At 38.6% G+C, this 18,723-nt stretch overlaps 1 protein-coding gene across 3 annotated transcripts in view; it reads left to right on the top strand.

Annotated features, from left to right (window-relative positions):
• The window catches only part of AMPH (amphiphysin), a 273,409-nt gene that overhangs the window by 122,435 nt on the left and 132,251 nt on the right, over positions 1-18,723 (top strand). For all 3 annotated transcript variants that reach the window (XM_077119505.1, XM_077119509.1, XM_077119513.1), the window contains exon 3: positions 13,346-13,400. In XM_077119505.1, coding sequence (XP_076975620.1) covers positions 13,346-13,400 — 55 coding nt within the window. The remainder of the gene's footprint in view (positions 1-13,345; positions 13,401-18,723) is intronic.

The raw sequence follows: 18,723 nt of genomic DNA on the forward strand, positions 1-18,723 counted from the left end.
ATCGTAGTAAGAGTCAATTGTCAACTTGGCCAGGTGAAGTACCTAGTTCTGTTGCTGTGGCCATGAGCCTATGGTATGTGAACCTCATCTGTTGCTCATTACATCTGTGGTCAGCTAGGAGCTGTGCCTGCTGCAATGAATGATGTTTGATTTAATTGGCTGGTCCTTAAATGAGAGAGCTCCACGTAGCACAGCTCAAATAGCTCAGCATACCTCATCTCAGCACTCACAGTTCAGCCCAGGCCTTTGGAGATGCAGAAAGGAATCACCCCAGGGAAAGTTGTTGGAACCCAGAGGCCTGGAGAGAAGGCCAGCAGAGACCATCCTGTGCCTTCCCACATAAGAAAGAACCTCAGTTGAAAGTTAGCTGCCTTTCCTCTGAAGAACTAACAAATCCCCCTTTATTAAAAGCCAATCCATCTCTGGTGTGTTGCATTCCGGCAGCTAGCAAACTAGAACAGAGGGAAAGGAAAATGTTTAGATGCTGGATGATGGAGACACACCAGCCTCTTAAACGGACACAGCATTCTAGGAGGACACAGTTCTGGTGACATTTCTGCCAAGAATATGTAGGAGAAAGCTTCTTCTGAAATTGTGACCTGATATAAAATATTTCCCACAGAAATGAATAATCTGTAGATTAAGAGATAAGCATGAAAAAAGGGGTATGTGATAACATGTTACTTTTCTCTTAAGTGTAATAGAGCCAAAAGGCATGTGTGAAGGTATGTGATGTACTTTACTGCCACTTATTCAAAATCCTTTCTATCAATAACTTTTGCCATTCCTTAAAAATATGTCAGGGTCTGCACATGCTCTTTAACCTAGAAATATCTGACCCTTAGTCTGGAGAAGCCTCTTTAAGTTACTGTCTTAAAAATATGTGTATAAGGGTGGGGCACAGTGGCTCAGCAGGCAGAGTTCTTTCCTGGGTTTGATTCCCAGTGCCTGCCCATGCAAAAAAAAAAAAAGAAAAAGAAAAAATGTGTGTAACTGAGAGCAAATTCTACCTGGCTGGTTTTTGTCTTTATTCAGTTCCCTGCTCAAGAGAACAGGAATTATTTCTAGCTCCAATTTTTCATTTAACATCTTTCATCCTAATTTTGGAGGCAACATGTTCCCTGGAGAATTTCAGACATGGCCTGGGCTTGATTCTAAGTGGGTTTATCTAGACTAGGGAAAGGCCCTGGCCTTTTCCTGGCTTCTTCAGCTGCCCTAGTTCCATTCACTTCCTTAAATACCTGCTGTTACTCACAATTTTTCAGTCTTCTAAGAGCTTTATATACTTTTACTAACTTAATATAGTAGTTTTATTTGTGCAGAGTTGTTTTTCTTCTCTTTGAATCCCATTTAAATTCTCCAAGTTGTACATTTATTTTGTCTTGCGTTTTGGAGGAATCTCACTCTTTTCAGGTAGGCTGTTTTTTTTTAAGCATAGAACATTGATATATTTAATTGATATCAGTATACTTCTTCTGAGAAAGAATTATGGGTGTTGTTGCCTCATTTTATACTGGATTTCCATTAAAGTTTTATCTCAGTCATCTCACAGTATTCTGTAAGAGAAGTGGTACATATCTGTGGGTCTGGAATAAAAGTATTCTTAGAGATACTCTTTTGGTTCTAAGTTATAAGTTTCTGTCTCAGTTCTGTAATGTTAAAAGCCATCTTAGTGCAGGCATAATTTCCAACAGCTAAAGTGTTTTCATTTAGTATCAACTTTCAAGAAAGTTTTGGGTTATTTGGTAGATTATATCATGTGGAGGTTTAGGACAATAATGAATAACTTTTTAGACATCTATTTTTCCATACATTTCTTGAGTCATTTTTATGTTGCCAGGAACAGATCTAGGCCTTTGGGAAACTCCAGTATATAAAACAGACAGAGGTCACTGCCACTGTGGAACTTGTATTTCAGAATAGAAAGGGGGACAATAAATGAAACACAATAAATATGTAGATTATATTACCTGTTAGGAAATGATTAGAGCTGTGGAATAAAGCAAATGAGTAGAGAATCAGTAGAACAAGTTAAGAGGGATCAAGAGGTAGAGACAACAAGTTTCAAGTTTTGCTTCAAAGGGACCAAATAAATTTAGACTGAGGCTGAGGGAGGAATTAGGGTCAAAAGAACACTTTCTTAAAGGCAAAAACATCTGGACACCAATGGGATTCATCTCTCGGCGAAATAAAAATCTGATGATTCATCAGAGAGAGGGGAGAACAACTGTTCCATGTCCCTGAGATGGCAGGGGAGTAGGATCCATGCCCAACTAGAGGAATGAACTTAAGTTAGGAGTAGGACATTTCATCTGAGGTAACAGCATAACTTCTCCATGGATAAGGTCTATCAAATGCATTGCTTGACTGAGTCATTATATAATTATTAAGTGCCTACTAAGTGCAAGGCATTATATGAGGCAGGGTGATAAACATGTCACACATAGTTCCTGCTTTTGTGAAGCCTGTCATCTAATGTACAAGAATGTTCTTTCTTTTGAAGCAATTCAAACAATAGAAAAAAGACACAGATTCTTTAGATGATGTTGCTGTACTTCCATCATTTTGATCATTTTGGTATCCTACATTTATCACTTAACATTAGTGCGTGAGAATACTTTCATCCCAATTGGTATTTTTAGCAAACATGATTTTCACACCTTCCTACATTCCTGTTTGCAGCCACACTCCCCAGGCTCGGTGGGTGTCTGCTGATTGTTACTGCAAAGGCCCTCACCCTTTATAGCTGCTTATCAGGACTACTAAATATTCATTAAATGGTTATAAGATTGGCTCTATGATTCTCAGTTTAACTGATTTATGTATAGTTATATTCACTTCATGGCAAATAGAAGGGATATAATTTGGCCATTAAGCCCTTAGTTAATTAAGGTTTTGTCATTCTCATTTTGCACACTTATTTATTTATTTTTTGCACAGGCAGGCTCCAGGAATCAGATCCAGGTCTCTGGCTGGGCAGATGAGAATTCTTGCCACTGAGCCACCGTTGCACCGCTGTCATTCTCTTTTGTAATATTGTACTTATGGAAGAGTTGTGTTTGGCTTATGCAATCTTAGTTAGAAGTCCTTATTTGATGAGTGTAACACACCATGATTATCAATATGATGATTGATTTCTGTGGGATAGAAGCAGGTACTGGAAACCTGTAGGTGTCATGGGCCCCCACTCTTCAAATGTTCCTGCAGTTCCATAGTGTCTCTCTCTCTTTTCCCACACTTATCTTAAACCTCCTCTCTTTGCTCAAGAGCTCTCAAAGAGTAAATTGAGTCTGCCTACTTTATATGACAATTAGAGAGTCGCTGCTCAGGTTCCAGATGAGAGGAAAAAGCCCCAAAATTTATGTTGATAGGAGAACCTGTCCATTCTTTTACCTTTGTACTCTTACTTGTTTTGTTACATCTACAAGAATATATCTTTAGTTCTGGCCTATATAAATCAAAAGCTTTAGTTGAAACCCAAATAAAATTTGATCCATCAAACTACAGTTGTTACAGGCATCATGGTTTGTGCCATTTCCTATAGTGCTTGTTTCCACTTTAAGAAATCACACCTAGAGGAACCTCTGTTATTACCCGGAAGGTTTCCTTTCATCATCCTGGTCTTTTTCCTTTCTTTAATTGTGTTTCTTCTTGGCTGCGCTAATTAACTATGCCAGCTGGAGAGGGTTTAGTATCCTGTTTCTAAGCACTGGTTTGGAGACCAATTCCATAAATCTTCCACTTCCCTTTGTGAAGTAAACTCATTATCTAAATGATTTTCCTCTCTAAATGATCTTTAGATTTTAGTGGATCTCCCAAAGCTCCACTGTTTTTAATAACAGGATTCAAGGAATTAGGCATATCTCTCATCCAAGTCTATGGAGAAATGGTTGTGAAGACCCACATAGAAGAGCAACACTTTATTTTAGGATTTGCGTCAGTATTATTGGTTCTTAATGACTGTGATTCCCTCCTATAGTGATCCTTGTAATCCCATGACTGGCTATGCCATTGCAGAAGCAATATAAATGAAGGAGATATGTTAAAAGGCCTATCATATGGTGATTGCCTGAAATCTGGAGCCAGATATATTTTAAGTGTCTTTTTTGGCAATCTCATATAGAGCTACAAACTAGAATTTCTACCAGCACACTCAGTTTCAGTTAACAAATGATACACAGAGTGGAAAAGTCTGGTAGAAGTTCCCCAAAATTCGTTAAGATCACCTGGAGGCCTTTTAAAAATACTGGTTCCTGGGTCTAGACTTCTGAATCAGATCACACATTGGAATTTGGTCACTAGAGAATCATCTTATAGTATTGATAACTTTTATGAAAGTCTGAAATTATCCAAACTGATATAGTAAAGATAATGGGTTCCTTCGTGCCACATCTATTTGAGTATGTCCTCAAATCTGGATGATTATTGGAATCTTTCATGGACCTTTAAAGTTGACAAATTTCCAAGCCTCACTCCATTAGGTTAGACAAAAGCAGTGATAAAGCATCATTATTTAAGAGTTCCTACAGGTAGTGCTTTGGTGTACATAGTGTTTTTTATACTGTCTTACTTGCTGGTCACAGCAATTCATAATTACAATTATACTTTACAGCTGTGAAAACTGAGCATTTATCACAGAAATTTATTTGAGGAATGGACTCGATTATTCTCTTGGCCATTGGTATTCATGCTTCCTTATTTCCTTATGCAGTAATTTATCACGTTTTTCTTTTTCTTTTAAGTATTGTTAAGTCTTTCTTACACATCCATATAATTTATTCCTATGGACTATGAGATTCTCTGGTACTGAAAAATTTAAAGCAATTAAAAAGCTTTTTGGAAAGCAGAACTATGTATTTGAGATTTAGAAGTACAAATAAAAAAAAATCAAGAAAGCATTCTGAATTCCCAAGTAGTTTGTTTCAGGTAAGTTCTGTATAGTTCTCATGAAGGTGTTACTTTTCAGTATGACACTTAGCAGAACTTGGTTCAATCAAGCATTTCTAAGACACCTCTATTTGCACAGTTCATCAGGTAAAACGTACTCGATAGAATACTCACATCCAGCATTTACTGAGAGGCCGCTGTGTTGCCAAGTACTGTGATAATTTACAGAATCTATCACTCTCAACCTTCATGGTAGTTCCACGAGTGAGTATCATTATCATCCTCACTTTACATAGGAAGAATCAGAGGCCTAGAGAAGTTAGGTAACCTGCCCAAGTTTGCACAGTTAGAAATGGCAGAGCTGGGATTTTAAAACCAGAGAAACTTAACCACTCTATGTTAAGTCTATACTCTATAATTCATATGAAAAAGCTCTGTGTGATCATGTTTTTGAGAAAAATGAGTGAATAATTGGCGTATTTATTTACAGATTCAGACTATATCATAAGAGAATGGAATTAAATTGTCATTGATCAATGGTTGGCTCATGTGGGCCAGCATCATCTGTGGCATCTGCCTGTATCCAGAGCTCTCTTCCCTGTGGGGACGGATGGGATGGAGTGCAGTGGTTAAACCTGTGGGCTCCTGAGGAGACTCAACCACTGGCTTTCTTACAAATAGATGTGTGACTTCGGGCAAGTTTCTCAGCCTTGGTGCTTCAATTTTCTCATATGTAAAATTAGGTTGATCTTATAGTTTTATTGTTAGGATCATGAGTTGACAGAGTTATGACACTCAGGCCTAGTGTAAGTGAGCTCTTAATCGGTGGGAAAGTTTGGGTTTATGTTGCTGTATGAAAGGCTTGCATTGAGCATGTCATAAGCACCAGTTTTGATACACTCTGGATGTTATAACTGGAGGTAAAAAAAGAAAGGGCACTTTCTCCCCTCTTATGAATAGCATCTCCATACCTTGACATCACAGTTGTTTTTCTCGTGCCTTTATATCCTGTGCAACTTGGTCCTAATAGAATGCTGTAGATAGAGCTGGCAGGCATCCATACACATGGAGGAAGACACTGAGCAGTTAGCCACAGAAGAGTGGTAGGGTGGGATTTCCATTGATGTTCCCTTGCCTTCTGAGTCAGTTCTTTTTCCTCCCCTAGATTTAATGCTGTTGCTTTAGGTATCAAGGTAAAGGTTGAAAACCTATTTAAATAATGGCCCTAATTCACCTTACAAGTCTAGTCTCTTCACATACATATATATATACATATAGGAAAAGAAAAAATGGAATGGCTTTTCAAGGGCCATAAACTCAGTTTCCTAAAGGCATTAATATGTATCATCAAACTGTCTGGCCTGTATGCTCTATGTGAGTTAATAGTTCTAAGCAAGCTGTCCTGTCCCCTTGCACATACAATGTGTTTGCTTTTCCAGAAGCCAAGAATTGAGATCTGTATATACTCATGTTCATTGGTGTAAGGGAAATAAATGCAGAAGATGTGCATATAATTGTTAGCTAGCTTTCTAATTTTGTTTTGTTGAAAGGTAGAAAGTGTGCTTGGTTTGGTTTCCAGACCATTGGTGTTCTTGGAGTTCATAACATGGATAGTTGGAAATCAGGTCATGAATCCTGGATAAAATTGTGGAAACTGACCTGATGTCTTTGTCTCTCTGTCTTCCATGCACCCCCACCCCATCAGCCTATGAATGTGACTTCAAACCTCTGCAGCTATTTCCTCATCATCTTATAACTCCTGATTTAATATACAAAGATATAAAGAAGGGAAATTTTTCTATGAAATCAGTGCTAGGAAAGAGCATGTTACAAAGCCAAAGCAATGAAACAAAAATGTAAATTTCGGGGATCCTGCTGCTTCTACCTTGGAAACACTTGTTTTCCAATTTAACAACCTCTGAACTTGTCATAGGGAGAGCCGTATTTCTTAGCAGACCAAAAGTGCCTTCAATATTCAGCAGCCTAGCGTTGTCTTTGATCATAAGTAGATCATAATATCATTAAAGATATCATGTCTTATTAGTCAGCTGTTAATCAAGGTGCTGATTATGGCCTCATTAAGTCTCATCTCCTAGATAATGTAACTTTCTTTTAAGCTTCAAAAATGCTGAGCAAATATATTAATACAGCTTGCAAGATTGAGTTAAATTGTCTGAACTCTGGGAAATTAAGACAATTTTAACTGTTTTCTTCAGCCATTTTCAAGAGAGAAATTTCAGTGAAGGTGAAAAATAACCGTCTAACTGTGGGAACTTCTATAGGCCTGTGATCACAGATGAGATGACAGGGCTTACCTTTTTAAAGTCATGACTTCATATCTCTTCAGATCCAGGTTCCATATATCTGTAAATACTGTTACCTTTCACCCGAGCATTTATCTAAAGCTCAGCTCACTGTTGCTGAGTTGCAGAGGCAGTTTAGTGAAAAGAGTTTTTGAAATGTGTATGTTGTTTTCTTTCTCCTGTCTTTCTTTTTATAAAAAAAGATAACCCTAAAGATAAACATTACTATAGTTCCCATATTGTAAAAATGGGAAATAAGCTAATTTAACAAGCCTATGTTTGTTTAATAGATGTTAAGCACCTACTGCCTTCAAGTATTTTGCTAGATCTGCATTGCATCACTATTACAATCAACTGGGCTTGATGTTACAAGCACAGTCAGGGCTGCAGTGACTCCTCCCTCCCCTGCCTGGGTTTGTTGTGAAAAGGTGCAGTGGTGTCTGCCCTGAGTTTAGTTCCATAGAAACTGTTAATTATTTCCAAGCATTTGGTCTACAATTCACTCACATCGATGTGTCAGCTATGGCTTCTTTCTTCTGAGTGGAATAACTGGGGTAAAGATGAGCTAACAGAATCCTAATTCTCTATTGGCTCCTGAAGTCCTAGGTGTAGTATTTACTAATATTAGTAGAATTTAATGCTTCATGATATAGTGTATCTAAACAATAAATAACTTTCCCCATTCATCTTTAAATGCCATTCACCATAACTTAATACAGCCCTATTTTAAAGTTCAACAGCTAGAAGCAGTTTCTGCTACATAGCTCTAGAATTTTGAGATTCTTTGCTCTGTGTCAAAATCTGAACCTTTTCTTACCAGGCAGTTGATCACTTCAGAGAAAATATGCTCATGACTCTTTATGATGTTACCAGAGACCAGTTGGAAACTTTCATGTTACTAGGATTTATAGCTGTTCCTTTGCTACTACGTAGATTAAATTTTTGGAGAACTGAGTATGTGCCTGACGCTGTCCAGGGTGCTGATAAGTCTTAGGCCTGAGAGCGATCTAAACCATCCCACAACAAGCCATCATGCAAACTATTAAGGATTTAATGTGGTTGAGGACCAATCTGATGCAAAAACAGTTTAGAAATGCATTTAATTAGGTATGGAATATGATATGCTTGTATTGAGTAATAAAGATATCTGAGACATTCCATGGTGATATAGCTGTTGCACTCTTTCTCTAACTAATTTGATTTTTTACTTCACTCTAATCCTTGGGGAGAAAGGTGATGAGCAGTGCCCATAAGATTAAGGGAAGAAAGCAACAGATTTGAGCTATCCCTCAGGAAGAGAATGAAAGGACTTTTTGATTAGAAACAGTGGTTTTCAAAACCTTGTAAGATTTTAAAACTGTGTGTACTTCTTGCATTTCTGTCAAATTTTTATATTTCCATAATGAGTCCCAGAATGACCTTGATTTGTTTTCCAGGACAGCTAGGAAGCAGAGAACTTGGGAGACTGCCACCAATTCCCAGCCCAGTGAGTGTGTGAGACCTTAAGGGAGGGAGTCAATGGGGGTAACTTTAAAGAGAATAGGAAAGCAAGCTGACTCCCTCAGGCTGCATGAGAAGAAAATAAGGCTTGGGGGACTGTCTAGGTTTTAGAAGCAGCAACTCCTGACACTGATAAATGATTCAGTTGAGAAAATAAACAACCCTGATTAACACCAGAACCACATCATTATACTTATTTTCTGGGATGAGAAATTTTGTAGGTGGTGGATCCTTATTGGCTCCAAAGAGGAGTTTTAGTACAGAATCTAGATAACATTGTTATAATAGACTCACTTGAAATAAAGAATTTCTCTGTGGAGCCTTTTACCTTTATGACTCAAGTAGAATTTTATATGAAATTCAATATGGTTACTGAATGATTACTGAGAACTTGACACCAATGAGAAAAAAAAATAAGAATTTTAATAATTGGAAGGGAAGAAAGGAATTTAAATTAGCATCCAACTTATCTGCTTAAATCAAACTCAGATATTTAAGCCATTGCTGTACAAATTGAACTTTTTTCTCTTCTGATTTCTATGAAATCTTTTCTGGGATTCTTATTTCATTAAGCAAATGTTTGTTGTTTCCCTTTGGTAAGATGAATACAATGTATGGATCGGAACCTGAATTATTGTATTCTCTTTTCCGGCCTGAAAGAAAAAGCAATGACTTAATTGGACTGACTTTGACATGCTTTATTCCTTAAATATTTGGGGAAAGACTGCCTTTCCATACTACTCTTTTTCTATTTCCAGATACTCTGAAAAATCCTGGTAATTTAAAACTGTCAGTGATTGTGGCTGTCTTTGTACTGCTTTCTATACAAGAAGCAAAGGGACACTGACTGCATCCTTCTGGGTGAGAAGCGAGCCTTGCCTTGTAGGCCAGTGCTTCTCAGACTTTTCACGGCAGAGCCATTATGGCAGAACAAGATCCTGAAGCACACAACAGAAAGCAGGATTCTTGTGGAGGTTTTGTTTTAGCTTAGAAATATTTGCAGTTTTGCATTCTACTTCATAATAAAGTGGTTTAATGTTATAAACTAATGGTTTCTATTCATTTCCCCCCATCTCTAATAAAATTGGCATTCCAGAGAGATGTTTTAGGTTTCTTGTTTGTTTCCATTTGCCCTAGACAAACCATTCAGTGCTCCCAAGCCCCACCTTTATCCAGTTTGAGAAATTTGACCTTAGTGAATTAAATGCCTCATGACATTATAGGGTTGTAGATTTTAGATTAGTTTGGGTTTAGAACTATCCAGGAAAACCACATATATGATATGTGACATGTCTACTATTTCAGACATTATTTTCTAAATTATCTGACATCTGATGGGACAAATGACTTTGGGCCCTTGCTATCCTCTCTCAATGTCCTTCCATTTCTTTCTGTCACTTGACCACCACTTGGGCTTCCATTTGTTAATCATGCACTTTCTTCTTCACCTTTCCAATTTGGTTTGCTTTCTGAAATCCTTCTGTACATGTCTTTACTGCTTTTTTCTAGTCCCTAATTCTACTGAACATTTTTGGGGGAGGTGTCAGGTTTCAGCCATCTCTGCCTTTGGAAATTTCCACTGTTCATGGTGAACCATTGTATCAGGCAGTTTAGGCTAGGTGATGCTGACATAACAAAACTCCAGAGGCATTCAACAACTGAGTATTATATCTCACTGTTGCAAATGTGAACTGAAGCTGTACTTCATGTTCTCTTCATTCTGGGATCTAGGCAGCAGAAGCAATTTGCATCTGGAATATTAAGGAGCTTGTGGTAGAGGAAACATAAAAGGTGGGACTATGAGACAGCCCTTAAAACTTCTCCCCAGAAGTGGCACACATCATTTCCACTCACATTTATTGGCCAAATCATGTCCAGCCTGATGTTAATGAGGCAGGGTGTTTGTATAATCTTCCCTCAGTAATAGGCCTGGTAGGCACAGCATGGGTTTGACACTAAGAGAATCTCCCAAGTGTCTGTCTTTTCACCTTTTTATATAATTGCAATCCAACACACTACCTTTCACATAAAAGATATTCAGGAGGGCAAAGACCAACTTATTTCTTCCTGAAATTCTATCTTTTTTTGGTGGTATTGAGGATGCCATGAGGACCTGTGTGGACTCTTGACTTGTCTCTTCTCTGGGCCATCTTCGTCTTCTGTTGTCTCACAGTGCTTGTCACTACAGTTTTCTCTTCACACTCCTCATCTTCTCCCTGGAAATAGCTTTCAACTATACTTTGCTATTTTGGAAATCCACCGTGGTTTGTTTTTACCTCTAGGCTATGACGGTTTGCCTTCATACTATATTTCGGAATGGCTCAGCAAGACAAGGAAAACCTAGAGTTCTTATTTTAAACCATGTTGAGATACTTAGAACAGGAGTCAGTTATGTAGAACTTTGATGAATTGTCTTGCCATTCTGATTAAAACCGTTCTGGTCGAAGTTCATGAAGTTAGTTCATGAACTAACCCTGAACTCTTATCTAGTAGAATTGGAGCCTACAGAACAGCAAAATAGCTTGAGCAGAACACAGCACACCTCAGTTGAGCCTTACACAGATTTCATAGAAATGATGTTATACCTGCACTATGTGAGTGGTGTGTGGAAAATATTCTCACCTTGAAGGGACCGTTGGAGTCAAGCATGGTCTTAAACACTTCTTTTCAGAGTTTCTTTGTATAATCGTTACCTAGCTTTAAATGTAATGGGCATTTTGTCTTTACTTTGGACCCTCAAAACATTTTAAATGTCGTAGGCCTAAATGCTGTCTGTCTTGCATTGCAATGTTTTATTTAGATATTTTGTTCTGCTACTTGATTGTAAATTACTGAAGGCAGTATTATTTTTCCTCTTCATTCTTTTTTTGATAAATTCTAACATGTTTACTGACTTGTATATGACTATTATATTTGCTGTATTATTGAACTCTAAGTGGGTCCTTTCTGTATGCTTGCTCTCTGAAATTTTCTTAAATGATTTTGAAATCTGTTTTAGTTTGTTAAGCTGCTGGAATGTAATATACCAGAAATGGAACACTTTTAAAAAGGGAATTTATTAAGTTACAATTTTACAATTCTAAGGCTATGAAAATGTCCAAACTAAGGCATCTGGAGAGAGAAATCTTAACTCCAAAGAAAGGGCTGATGAAGTTTGGAATTTCTCTCTCAGTGGGGAAGGCACAAGGCGACATCTGCTAACTTTCTTCTCATTTCATAGGGCTTCCCTGAGGGTGTTTTCCTTCTGCATCTCCAAAGGTTTCTGGTTGTGTGGGCTGGATCGATTCTAAAGCTTTATCCAGAATGGTTCCCTCTTAAAGGACTCCAGTAAGCAACCCCTCCTTGAATGAGTGGAGGCCCATCTCTGGAAACCACCTAATCAAAAGTTACCACCCACAGTTGGGTGGGTCGCATCTCCATGGAACCAATAAAAAAGTTCCCACACAGCAATATTGAATAAGAATTAAAGAACATGGCTCCTCTGAGGTACATGACAGTTTCAAACCAGCACACAATTAAAATGCATATATTTTAAATATTTCTAGTCATAGTGTCATGGTAGATGATGGTGGTGTCCAGCCACATGTTCCTTTTCTGAGCCCACTGGACTCACTTGCCATTGCTAGCACTGGCAACTCTTTGTTTGAGGACTTTTTCTAGCCGCCAGAGGCTTCTCTGTTCCTGTGTGGACATGCTGGGGAATTCATGTCCCCTGAAACAATCTTCAACCAGTCACCTACAGGAGTTGGTGGGTAGATATCCCAGCTCCCTTACCCTTTGAATAAGGTCTCTGTTAGATATTTTTTGACTCTGTGTCCCAGGGTTCCCAGAGGGACTGAGCCCTAGTTGCCTGTGGTGACAACTTGCTTCATAATGTATCCTGCATTATCATGATGCTCTCTTCCCTCCCCTTTCTCACTTCTTCATTCCCCTATTGATATTTGCTAAATCAGCTCCCAGACAATCTATTTGCAATCTAATCCTCATCTCAGAATCTCAGAGTTTCTGAGGGGAATCCAAACCAAAATAAGCATTCACATGTAAAATTTCTTCTATTTCAGTTTTTCTGTTTCAGTGTTGTCCATTAAAAGATAATGCAAACCGCATATATAATTTAACATTTTCTAGTCAGCACATTAAAAAAGGGAAAGGAAAGATGTGAAATTAATTTTAATAACATTTTTGCATGTAACTCAATATATCCAAATATTATCATTTAAATGTAATCAGTGAAAAATATATTAGAGATATTTTGTTTTTTCCATACTAACCTTCTGAAACCTGATGTGTATTTTACACTTAGAGCACATTGCAATCCATAGCGACATGTAGCCAATGGCTACCATATTGGACAGTGGAGAGCTTTTTCCTTTTGTGCTTAACCCACATATCAAAGTTTAGAGACTTGATAGCTCTTGAATGTTTAGATGATTGTATTGGTGGGTCATATTTTCTACTGTTAGCAAAGTCCTTTTCATTGGAATAAAATATGAGTATCTGGCTGATAGGCATCCCCTTGTTTAGTCTGCATGTGCATTCTCTTTCATGAATAAACTGCTGGCAATAATTTTGAGACTTTCACTTATGCTTCTCACACATTTGCATGCAAAATATAGGCACACTGTTTAGCATTTTTGTGTTTGTGTGTTTTTCAGGCAGAGGGTACCAGACTTCAGCGAGAACTCCGGGGATATTTAGCAGCTATCAAAGGTAATGTGTATGAGTTGTTAACTCCATGTTTTTGGAATTCACAGAGTGACAGGATTTAATGTTAATTACAGAGCCACTGGGCTTTCCGGCAAGATGAGTACTTGAGCATGGGTGTTCAATTACACCCTCCCCCAAATTCCTATTGAAATAATAATCACAACATACAGAGAAAAAAATGTCTGCCCTTTTGCTGGAAACTAGGAATAGGTACCACCCACATGCCAGAGATCTCTAGGATATTTTATTAGACAGAGTGAGCTTGAGACCTTGTTTAAGAAAAGATACAGCTGGCTTCTATGCTGCAGGAAGGAGTGTCTCAAGAACTCACAGGGTTCATGCTCAAGCCCTCCGGCTTGGAGGAGCAGGGGATGGGGGCAGAGGCTGGGGCAGGAAGATTGTCAGGAAACACACTCCTGGGCTACCTCTGGCTTGTGAGAACCAGTTACATTTGCAGCCCTGCAGAGGGGACTGGAATGGAGAGACACTGGCATTTGTTTTAAGCCTCAGCCATGCAAGATAAAGAAATGAGTCTAGTGGAGGAAAAGGCACGGGGGTTGTGCTCTATCCTGCATCTACTATATGAGATAAGTTCCCTGCACTGAATCATGAATGGGATATAGGATAAGGCAAATTGTCAGATTAGTGGTGAGAAAATGCTTCATCTGACAAGGGGTCTTGGGGAAAACTCAACTCCTTCCCAATTCCAGATATTGTAAAGATTGATATATGCATGCAAAAATATTCTTAAGTACCAGACTAAAATACAGTAGACTTAGTCCATTGTCTTGGGGGGAGAAGGTCTTTATAATACAAAAGCTAAAAGTGGAGAGATTTGACTTTACAAATATGTGGCATATACATATGTTTAAAAAAAAGTCATTTTAACAACCTATGTAATGATAGTGAACCACAATATAGAGAGCTCAGTAATTAGACTAAATGAAGATAAGTTGGTTAAAAGAAGAGGTAAAATATATGAAGAGAAAACTAGCCAAAGAAGTAAATATGGTGATGATCATAGAAAAAAATGCTTAGCCTCTCATGTAATCAAAGAGATTAAATAACAACAAAAGGGAGGTACTGTCATTTTTCTTCCAAATATTCTAAGGCATTTTTTTTCCTTGAAAAAGACCATAACAGTCAGCAATGTCAAAACTGTGAGGACCAGAGTCCTTTCATACATGGCTGGTCGAACAGTTTTTCTGGAGAGAAATTTGGTAAAAGCCTTTAAATGAGCATTCTCTCTCTCTCTTTCTCTCTCTTTTCTGCCCTACTTTTTGACATAGCAATTCTGTTTCTAAGAATTTATTCTAATGGTTTCAACATGGATGTGTGAAATTAACCACAAAGATATCTGTTCTGAATTGACTATGTTGGATTTTAACTTTGTGTCTTGGTGGAGGTCAGGTGTGACCCAGTGGGAAAAGAGGCCATCCTGCATGCGAGGAAAGGTCTTGGTCCTCACGGGTCCCAGCGAGGGCGGGACCTCATGAGGGGTGGAGGGAAAAGGCCACGTGCTCAGGTGGCTCATCCAGCAGGCAGAAAGCATGCAGCAGACAGAGAGGGACATGTGCTGGGGGAGTTGAGGATTGGTTGGTTTAAAGAAAAGGTGCATAAAAAGGGAAAGAAACTGGGGTCCTAGGGTGCTGTGGATGGGTAACTTATCATTTGGTATGAGCTGTGGGTTCTGAGCGAGGTGTGGGGGGTGTGAACAGTGCTTCATGCCCCAGGGGTGGAAAGATGTTTTTTAACTAGACCATAGGTCAGTTTTATGGCAAATGACTTAGCCAAGGTAAGATAGATGCTGAAGCAGCACATGCAAAAAATGTTGATACTTACGAGAATATTGGTAATTAATAAAATAATGAAAATCTTGATAATGCAAATTTAGTTATAATAATAAAAAAGTGAAATTAATTTTTAAACTCAAATGTATTTAAGCCTTCTATGTGCCAGGCAGATAATTGTAATTCTCATGATCACTCTATGAAGGAGATATTATTATTATTATCTCCATTTTACAGATAAGAAAAGTGAGGCACATTTTATAGACAAGAAAAGTGAGATTCAATAGCTTGCCCACAGTCATGTGACTAGCAAACAGGAGGCTCAGGGTGTGTATTCTGGTCTGTGTATCTTCTCAACCCTAGCTCTTTCCTGCTTTCTTCTACCGCCATTATACTTCATACACAAGGGCAAGATATTGGTTTAAAAATTAGAATTTATCCATAAAATAAAGTAACAGCAATATACTTGGTGTGTTAGTTAGATTCAGTTGTCAACTTGGCCAGGTGAGAATACCTAGTCTTGTTGCTGCGGACATAAGCCAATGGTATGTGAACCTCATCTGTTGCCAATTACATCTGCAGTCAGCTAGGAGGCGTGTCTGCTGCAGTGAGTGATGTTTGACTTAATTGGCTGGTGCTTAAATGAGAGATTGCAACATAGCACTGCTAGCAGCTCGGCATTCCTCATCTCAGCACCAGCAGCTCAGCCCAGGCCTTTGGAGATGCAGAAAGAAGTTACCCCGGGGAAAGTTGTTGGAACACAGGGGCCTGGAGAGAAGACCAGCAGAGACCACCTTGTGCCTTCCACGTAAGAAAGAACCTCAGTGGAAAGTTAGCTGCCTTTCCTCTGAAGAACCAACAAAATAAATCCCCTTTTATTAAAAGCCAGTCCGTCTCTGGTGTGTTGCATTCCGGCAGCTAGCAAACTAGAACACTTGGGTTATGTTTTAATGAGCCCTTACTGTGTACTAGGCTCTGCACTGAGCATTTTAGGCATATTTCTTTTTTGTGACTTCACAATACAGCTATGTGATAAATGCCACTTAACCTTATTTTACATTTGCAAAGCAGTCAGGCTCAAAGAAACTTCCACGAATTCATAGAGCTCATAATTAACTGCTTCAAAATTTAAAATGAATTCTGCCTTAAATATTTGTAACAGTTCAAGCAGAAAATCAAAGCCATTGGGTATTTTTTCATTATTGTTTTAAGAGTTGAACATAAGAAGTCGTGCATTGTTTCAAGCACAGGACTTTCTGTAGTAGCTAATTGTAAGAAAATGTGAATAAATGTGTTGAAAAAATGAATTCTATCTCCCTCCCAAGTCTATATATTTTGGACTATTTTATTTCCTTAGCATAGAGAATGCTGCTTCAAAGAATTGGCATAATTTTTCCTTTTTGAGTGGGCTAGGAGAATCCACTCTGAATGAGGAGTCAGCTCCACAGGGATGCTGGTGGCGCATGAAGCAGCCTTTCCATTAGAGGGTGCCCTGGATTCCATAAAGAGAAAGAAACTTAGATCAGCTTTTCCCTCTAATGGGTTTGGCTGATTGAGAGATATTAACGAATTTTACTCCATAATAGAGAATATTTTAAAACTAGTTTAGCCAAGGTTGGATGCAGTGATGTTCTTTTTAAAGAAGGTGGCTTTGCAAGTTTTTTTTTTTTTATTGTGGAAAATAACATATATACAAGACAGCAGTAAATTTCCAAGTACATTTATTTTAACGAGTAGTTTTTCAACAGTTTAATGTTTGGTATAGGTTACCATTCCATGGTTTTTTCATTTTATTTTCTAGCTGTCCCGAGACACTGGAGACCAAAGGGAATATCAATATAATGATTCAGCAGTCGTATTCATTTGTTAAATCCTATCTTCTCTATTATGCTCTTCCATCTGATTTTCTTCCTTTCTGCGAAAAATAACATATATACAAAAAACAATAAATTTCAAAGCACACTGCAACAATTAATTGTAGAACAGATTTCAGAGTTTGGTATGGGTTACAGTTCTGCAATTTTAGGTTTTTACTTCTAGCTGCTCTAAGGTACTGGAGATGAAAAGAAATATCAGTATAATGATCCAGCACTCATACTCATTTGTTAAACGCTACCTTCTCTGTATAACTCCACCATCACCTTTAATCTTTCTCCCACTCTTGAGGGGTATTTGGGCTATGCCCATTCTAACTCTTGCATGTTGGAAGGGGCTGTAGATAATATGGGGTAGGGGGATGGAACTAGTTGATGTTCTGGAAAGGCTGGCACCTCTATATTTCAGGACTTATCTGGTCCAGGGACCTATCTGGAGGTTGTAGGTTTCTGGAAAGTTACCCTAGTACATGGAATGTTTGTAGAATCTTATATAATGCCCTAGGTATTCTTTAGGATTGGCAGGAATGGTTTAGGTTGGGGGTTGGCAAGTTATGATAGGTAGCAATGTCTAATTGAAGCTTGTGTAAGAGTGACCTCCAGAATAGTCTCTTGACTCTATTTGAATTCTCTCAGCCACTGATACCTTTTTTTTTTACACTTCTTTCCCCCCTTTTGGTCAGGATGACATTATTGGTCCAGTGGTACCAGGGCCAGGTTCATCCCTGGGAGTCATCTGCCATGCCACCAGGGAGACTTTCACCCCTGGATGTCACGTCCTACATAGTGGGGACAATGATATTTTAAACAGATCACTACAGAGCTTCTTGGGGCCTTAGGATGCTAATATGACTCCCAGAAGGCTTGTGGGATGGGCAGCCTTTCCCAGCTGTTTTTGACTGGGGAATGCACTTCTCTTTTCAAGGTCTAGTGAACAGTTGGTATTCCTTAGAGCACATTTTGGGTTTGGGGAACACACTTAAAGACAAGGGATGTGTGTTAAGTAAATAATAATAGACATTTCCACGTGCTTCCATAGCCATTTTTTTCTTGCTTTCATAAAAAGAAACTCTGATTGTGCTCTAATGTGGGCAGCATTAGAAGAAGGAGAACTGGCTCTGGAGGGTCACGGACCCTGGGTCTGGTCCCAGGGCAAAGGTGAAGAAATCACTGCACCTTTCAGCTGCCTTAGTTTCCTCATCTGTAAAGTGCCCCAGTTGCTCTCTGAAGTCCCCAGAAGCCTCTTAAACTGTGATTCCATGAAATCGGGTTAAAGGAGTTCTACTTTTTATGTTAACATTGATCTCTGGGTGGCCTTCATCTCTAAGGTCTTTGTCATTTTTGCTGATGCTTGGGCTTTACAAGATAGATCTTATTCTCTTATTCTTACTCATTTTAGCACCCAACATCTCTTCAAGTACCATATATGTGCCTACCCTTAGGAAATGGAGATGCAGTGATGAACAAGGCAGTATCTACTCTCAAAGAACTCACAGTAGAAATGGGGAAACAGTTCAATAATCAAAAGGCCCAGGTATGCATAGTAATACATATTTTAATAGAAATGTGTATTGAGTGCCATCCTGGAGGACAGGTGTCCCACCCTACCTGAGAGGTAGGAAACTGGGTCAGAATGGTCCTTCCCAGGAACTTACACTTGAG

Source organism: Tamandua tetradactyla, chromosome 1 (assembly GCF_023851605.1).
Source record: "Tamandua tetradactyla isolate mTamTet1 chromosome 1, mTamTet1.pri, whole genome shotgun sequence".
Lineage (NCBI taxonomy): Eukaryota > Metazoa > Chordata > Mammalia > Pilosa > Myrmecophagidae > Tamandua > Tamandua tetradactyla.